Source organism: Phyllopteryx taeniolatus, chromosome 16 (genome assembly GCF_024500385.1).
Source record: "Phyllopteryx taeniolatus isolate TA_2022b chromosome 16, UOR_Ptae_1.2, whole genome shotgun sequence".
NCBI lineage: Eukaryota > Metazoa > Chordata > Actinopteri > Syngnathiformes > Syngnathidae > Phyllopteryx > Phyllopteryx taeniolatus.
The window spans coordinates 17,472,620-17,479,917 of record NC_084517.1 but is presented as its reverse complement, the minus strand read 5'-3'; the positions used below and the strand labels follow the sequence as shown (position 1 = coordinate 17,479,917).

General features: G+C 41.0%; 1 protein-coding gene across 14 annotated transcripts in view; it reads right to left on the bottom strand.

Annotated features, from left to right (window-relative positions):
- Positions 1-3,245: 3,245 nt before the first annotated feature.
- Positions 3,246-7,298, bottom strand: part of LOC133465744 (dedicator of cytokinesis protein 6-like) — a 31,326-nt gene continuing 27,273 nt past the window's right edge. For 9 of the 14 annotated variants that reach the window (XM_061748811.1, XM_061748813.1, XM_061748814.1 and 6 more), the window contains 4 exons: positions 6,287-6,430; positions 6,010-6,116; positions 5,746-5,919; positions 3,246-4,296 (listed from right to left, as the gene is read on the bottom strand). In XM_061748811.1, coding sequence (XP_061604795.1) covers positions 4,254-4,296; positions 5,746-5,919; positions 6,010-6,116; positions 6,287-6,430 — 468 coding nt within the window. In that variant the 3' untranslated portion in view covers positions 3,246-4,253. The remainder of the gene's footprint in view (positions 4,297-5,745; positions 5,920-6,009; positions 6,117-6,286; positions 6,431-7,298) is intronic. The other 5 variants (XM_061748817.1, XM_061748821.1, XM_061748823.1 and 2 more) reach the window with 1 other exon arrangement.

Sequence of the window (7,298 nt, the reverse complement as noted above, 5' to 3'; positions counted from 1 at the left end):
CCTCCCGCTCCTCTTAAAGGGCCAGCAGCACACTTTTGGGAACACACCCCTGCCTGCCTGCAAGCCAATCTTATTGTTATATTGGATTGCACTTTTCACTAAGACGACTCTCGACGTGCTTCACACACTTAAAATGCAGTCATACATGTATAAAATGCAGAATCATAACATTTTACAGTTAATACATATCAGTCAAATCAAAATGAAATATCTAAATTAGGGCAACCACTATCCAATCTGTTTAGATGCAATTATTCTATCGATTATGCCATTGATTAATTGGGTAAAACATTATTTTGCAATAAAGTTTATTGCAAAATATATTTTTTTACTCAAATACTGTATATTAACTGCTTATTGATGTTCATTTTGTGTTGTTAATCAAATAAGCAGCAATTAAGCAATGTCACACCATGAAAAACCGAGCGCTACTTCTTGGGTACTGATTAATGTGAAGGGCTGCTAGTTGAGGCTGCTTCAGGTTCATACTACAGCTGCAAATACTGATTATTTTCATAATAGATTAAACTAACTTTTTTCCCCCCATAAATTGATTATGATTCAGTTACAGGTTTGGTCTGTAACATCCATCAGTAAATAGGGAAAAATGTTGATGATCATTGTTTTCCAAAGTAAAAACAGATGTTTGCAAATATCTTATTTTGATTTATTAAAAAAAAAAAAAAAAAAAAAAGAATGTCTACTTACATGCAGGACTACAGAAATCAGAGAATATTTAGTGTTCGGAGTTGAGAGGTTGAAATCAGAGGATTTAAACAATGACTCAAAACGATTAATGGATCATCAAGTTGTTGATTAACTTGATGATTGATTCGCTGTAGATTAAGCAATCTGTGTTGTACACCTCTATTCAAAACAATCTCCTTTTACTGGAATACCTGCACGAACAAATGTGTTGTTGTTGTTTTTTTTTTTTTTTTATGTCCACTGAAGAGGTAGCTCTAAACTCATGGCAAGTGTATTTGACAATTTAGGGGCTACAGACTGCAAGGCTCTATCACCTTTAGTTTTTAATCTGGCGCGAGACATTGCGTAAAGGAAGTCCGCAGACCGAGCTAACAGGACAAGAAAAGGTAACCAGACCGACCAAGTTGTGGAAAACCTTAACCATTGACTGTTCCAATTTTTTTCTGACTCCTAAAACGAGCAAGGAGTCAGAGCAAGGACGAAAGAATGGGAGCGATGTAGCTGAACCTATGGGATGTAGACCAGTTGTGGTACGCAGACTCCCTTGAGTGGCACACGGACAAATCACTGCCTCAGTATAATTCGTTTGTGTTTAACTTTTAAAGAGGTTTGAAATAAAAAAAAAAAACTAAAAACAAACAAAAAAAGTTTTTGTCCTATTGATTGATAAAAAAAAATAATAATAAATAATAATAAATCCGCCCTCTGTGGCCCCATCTCGTGCATCCTAATTTGATTAGCAAGAAACCACCGTACCCGAGGAAAAAACAACAAATCAGTGATAGGTGGCGTGACTGACGAGGTGTCCATCTTTTCTCGTGCACACGTGTGCGCGCTCACAGCGGACACATCTCCGCGACCTATCAATCCATTACGTATAGGGGAAACAAGGAAACAGAGCAATGGGCATTTTCTTATGTTAAGCACAGTGTCAATTTTAAAATTGCATAATGTTACAAATATTAAAAAAACATTTTAGGAATAAAACCTCTGTCTTGTCTTTAGATGAACACTTGGGCCTACTCCGCTGTTGTATTTTAAGGGTGGTCATGGTGGTATTTTGAGTGCCAAGAATACATTTTTCTAGGTGGTACTTGGTGTAATAAATGAATAAATAAACTAAACTAAAAACACACTCATCTTGACAATATAAGCAGCACTTGAACTAATTGGACAAAGTCTGATGAAGTTTTGTTGAGAAAGGTGTTGCCGTTTTAAGACGTCAGGAAACAAAGGCATGAATACAGTACACACCTCAATCACGAGAAAGGGGGCGCTCTGGAGCAAGAGCTCTCACAATGACATCCCCAGACCTCAATCGACCACCGTGGAGCCCGAGAAGGGGCCTGCAGTTTAAGGAGAAACCAATGATCTTTCCATTCTAAGACGGAAACATGTTTTTTTTTTAAACAGTAACAACTGCGGTGCCTTCCTTCAAATACCGATTGGTGTGCCAGGGACCTCAGGATTTAGAGGACAAACCATTTATGATGATCTTCCGGATCCACAAAGGATTGGGATTTCAATGAAAGGCCCAATCAGCACCTTAATCTATGACTAAGAGGCTACCGTGACGCTCTGAATTCTTCGAGAATGTTTTAAATGTTATTTTAAGGAATTATGTCAGACGTGTGGCATACTGACGGGACAGAAACTACTACCATTGCTTAAATTTGCCATTTAAAAGGATAAACTCAAGATTACAAGTTATTATTATTATTATTATTTTTTAAAACGGTGCCTCTACTCTCTAATCGTGTTGCAAAAGCGCCATGTCGTTTTGATTTTAATCTCGCTGGATTATGGCGCTGAAAACACAGGAAAACATGAAACCCCAACCCGGTTTAGTGTTGGGGGTTCATCACATAAAAACATCAGTTGTTAGATTCACATTCTCAACGGGGAAATTGGTATATTAATCGCACTCCAAAGGCCTTTGACCTTTTCCCCCCATAAATTAATTACATTTTATGGAGAAGCCCCTGCTGGACTAGCATTAATGAGATACAGTATGCCTGTTTTTCCCTCACATAGGATTATTTCTTTACAAGAGTGTGCCTGTGACTATTCATTCATCCAGGTCATTTCATTCTCAGGGCATTGAATGGATCGCAACTGGACTGTTCTCTTTGTTTTAGAAGATGTTTTGCCTCTCATCTGAGCAGGCTTCATCAGTACATGCAAAAAGGCTTAGTTAGGACGCACTACCCAGTGTTTGTGTGGAAGACTCAGCTATTTATTCTCCAATGTAGAAGAATTCCCCACACCACGTGTGGAATCTTTCTTTTGGAATACAAAAAAGGGGAGAGTGTTTTTCATGTTTCTTGTTTTTCATTACTTAAGAGATACTATTAAATGTGCATACTTGCACCAAAGCCTTTGTACAATTTTTGTTTTGGCTACCTAATAAAGAACTGTATGGAAAATATAAAACTAGCACTATAAACGCCCACAATTGAAATACAAGTGTAAACAAAAGAAAACAAACTAATTCGCTAACAATTCATGAGCAATAAAGACATCAATTTGTAGGAAAAGTAATTTAATAGAAGGCAGTAGAAAAAAAGTCCATGTAAATAAATAAAACATTTATCGAAGAGGTTAAAAAAAAAAAAAAAAAAAATCAGGTCTTGATAGAATCAGAAATGCACTAGTATTACTACTACAGTGTAAGTTTACAATAGTGCAATATAATTGGTACAGTAGTAAGAACAGTATCACGCTTCTTCAGGAGTTCATTCAGTGTAGCCCACGTCCTGTGACATCACAAAGCGCATCTTGAGCGGATGCAGGCAGACGGTCAAAGTCACAGTTTGGACATATTTGGTGAGGGAGTGCAGTGCCTTCCAAAGTGGGGGGTCCGACGTTTGACATCATTATAATATCTCGGCGGACCGCGGACCTGATGCCTCAAACAAACTCACCCTCCGATCTATAGTACATATTAAATTCCTACAATAGGGGCGAGGACGGAGGAATGTCAGTTATTTGGCGAGTTTACAGGGAGAGAAAATTTCCGGGGACGTTTTAATTGAATGTCTTTGGCCACCAGCGGCGCTTCGCAACAATGTCTCAACAAGGCAGCGAATCAAAGCAAATAATGAGAAGGGGGCGGGGGGGGAGAAATGAAACCCAACGAGTCTGGAGTTCAAACACTTGTCAAGATCCAAAGATAAAAATCAGCCCTCTTCAAAACCTTCTGTCCGAAGCGTCCCGTTACGAATGCCTTTTTGTCCCGGTGCGCATGTTGATCCGATGTGACGTGAGAACGGTGCTGCACTCGCCGAGGGCCTCTCTAAAAAATGATGTTTGCGGTGCAGATAACCTTCCAGTATAAACAGCTGAGGTGTGAGAGTGGAGGCGAGGAGGGAAGGCTAGGAGTGATTTATGTGTGTGTGGGATGATGACGACGACGTGGGGGGGTGTGTGTGTGATAATAGCAAGACAGGGTGACTATGTGTATGTGTGTAGTAAAATATCAACAGTGTGTGTGCCTGTGACAGTTGCTGTCTGGCGGGGCAGTTTGCAAAGTCATCAGATTGGCCTCAGCCCTCGACTCTTCGGAGACTGGAGCGACTGTACGAGTTCCTGAAAGAGAGACACCGGGAAGCACGCAGCATTTATTTCTGCAAAATTCCCTACAATATACAGTAAAACCCCAACCATTTTCTTCTATCTGCCCCATACAATGACAACAAAGTATTGTAAACCCTCATTTATCTCTGGGTTTAGGTTCCAGACTACCCACGTAAGAGGTCAAATCCGGGAAGTACTGACCACATTTAAAAAAAAAAATTATTTATACATATTTTAGAAACCTTTTAAATTCTTAAACATACAATAAACTGTCAACTGTATAAAAACGCGTCACTGTAAACAGACGGCAGACGTGGCTGCAATGACCAAAGTCATCGCACCCCCTGCCTACAGAGCAGACATGGCATCTGTAAAGCTGAAGGTGAACTATTAAGTCATGGAGTTCCCGGATTGTGAACATCCTGGCAGCGATTGTGTAAGAGTGCTGAAATGCTAAATATGACTTAACATCATCTATTCTGAAACTGTTTGTGCTGTAGTAGTTGCTGCTGTTTTAGTTAGTAATGAAGTTCAAATAGGCCTAGCAGTTAACGCTTTAATGTCTGTCTATGAACAACAGTGTTTATGAACTGACATAATTACACTCGGCCCTCTTTTCTTCCTGATGAGAAAAGGGAGGTGTGTTTATTTGAGTGTGGTTTTCATTTTTATTAATTGGGGCAAAGAGGTCTATTAGATTCTCACACTTGAGGAAATACAGCAGCAGTAATTTGTGGAATAAAAATAGTGAATAAAACGGCAATACAAATGAATTGTGTAAGTTACGGCCTCCTGCCTGGTAAACACAGACGCCTGACGGATGCGTGATACTTTCTGCAGTTGAGTAAATATGGGGAAATAGTGTCATTACTGTAAAGTACATTAGCGACTGGTGTGGGGAAGAGAAGTAGGCGCATGATGCAACAATGTCACAAAAACTCAGAGGAGGTGCTGTAGCTTCTCTTTGACTTTTGGAAAGTTAGGTGCTGTTGTGCTTGGCCACTAGAAGGGGATCGACCTTCAAAGAGCGACAAGGATTAAGTGCATTAACGTCACGTCATCAGTCATGTGCTGCCTGCAGTAAAGTGTATGAGATATGAACGTTTTGTCCTTGATAGCGTAACATAAATGTGCAGTTTAATCTCGGTGTTGGTGTATCGCAGTCTGACAGGCACTGCTCAATGTTCTTCTTGAATACACATGATAAAAGCAGAAGAAATAAACACAAAAAACGTGGTGGTACTTTCCAAAAGTCAAAGAGAAGCTACTGCACCTCCTCTGATTTTTTGTGACATTGTTGCATCATGTGAGTTTTCATTTCCTGGAGTGTGATACGGTCGGGCGCTCGTTCTTGAGTGTCGGTTTGATGGTGTTGGAAAAGCAGCGTGAGCTTGTTTTTTGTGTGTGTGTGTCAGTGCGGAGGCGTGACAGTGTGCGTGTGTGTTTAATGTCTCAAGTTACCGCTGTGTTTGTGTAGCCGGAGCTGGCAGGGTCCTGTAGAGCTGCGGGATCTTGCGGTTGATGAGAGGACCCAGCGCTTCTTTGAGTTTATTGTAGTTCCTCTCCAGCTCTCTGTGGTACTCCCTCTGATCGGGCCCAATCAGAGCCTTGTTCTTCCTCAGGGCATCCTCACACCTGCACGCATAGGAGAAGATGAAGCACTGGTGTGCGCGTGTGTTTGCTTTTATAAGGTACATAACACAGGACGCAAAAGCATGTCATCACCTCTTCGCAAAGTCTTTAAAGCACAGGCGCAATTTGTTGTGATGGCGAAAGAGCTTCGGGTCATCGGGAATGTCAGTGAGAAAGACCTGCGCCACCTCCAGGGGGCCCTATGTGAGGAAGGGAAGAGGAGGTGGTTACATATCTGCTAAGGAATGTCCAGAACCAGACTTTAAGCTCCACATGGAGCAGAGGGGCATTTACATTCCAGAGAGATGCAGGCCTTTTGACACTTTTACTAACACAATGGACAGTGATGGCACGAGTTGGGTCAGGTTACCTGGTTGACGGTGGTGCCCACGCAGCCCTGCAGCACCATCTGCAGCATCTTGGAGTCGGCCGGGTCTTGGTTCGTGGCGAAAGCGAGCTCCTGCGTCTTCTTCTGCATGTCCTCAATGGCAACCTCGATAGGCACCAGGATGATCTGGAAAAACAGAATCTTAGTTCAGAATCTTGTACAGTTCCAGTTGTTCACCAAGGAGACAAAAACACAATATAACACACGTTTCCTTGTCACTTTGTAAAACCAAACTAAATTCCCATTTTCAACATTTTATGTTTCAATGAGTTCAAGAATGCAGCATGCATATGTTGTTGCTGGTTAATATGATTTGAGTTTTTATACAGTAATGTTTCTTTTTTTAAGTTGGAGGAGCAGAATGTGTATTTGTTGTTTCAGAGTATCAGCTGTCACTGGAAAATTAGAGGTCAATTCTATTCAAGCAGGAACCTTCCTTTGCCTCTTCAGGGGCCTCATGTACAAAAGGTGCGTACGCACAAAAACGTGGCGTCCGTTCTTTTTCACGGCAAAGTTCAGATGCATCAAGAGTGACATGACCGTGGAAATGTACGGTGCCTCACGCCAACTGCATGGCTGGCGTACGCACGTTTCTGCAGCTTTTGGTGCTTTGGCGACACTTAGAGGTGATGCTGGGAAACTGTTCTCATAAATCTGCACACCAGACACACACGAATAATTAGCACTGATGAACAATTCACGCCCGGCAACATTTGATTTCAACAATGCAATTGAGGCTAGGACTGATAATTCATTTGTTAACCAGTGTATTTAATGAACCACTGATATTTGTGAGGACGCCTATTAATTGATCAAGGCGATCATTTATGCCGCCTATTGCCCTCACAATTGCTTCGTGACTCCACCACATGCATTGAAAAAAAGAAACCTTTGAATTTACTTCATTTGAACATGTACATCGGTGGCCCATGATTAAAACGTTTAAATTGACATAATTTACCCCTCTTCTCCTCAAAAAAAACATGATTTTTTT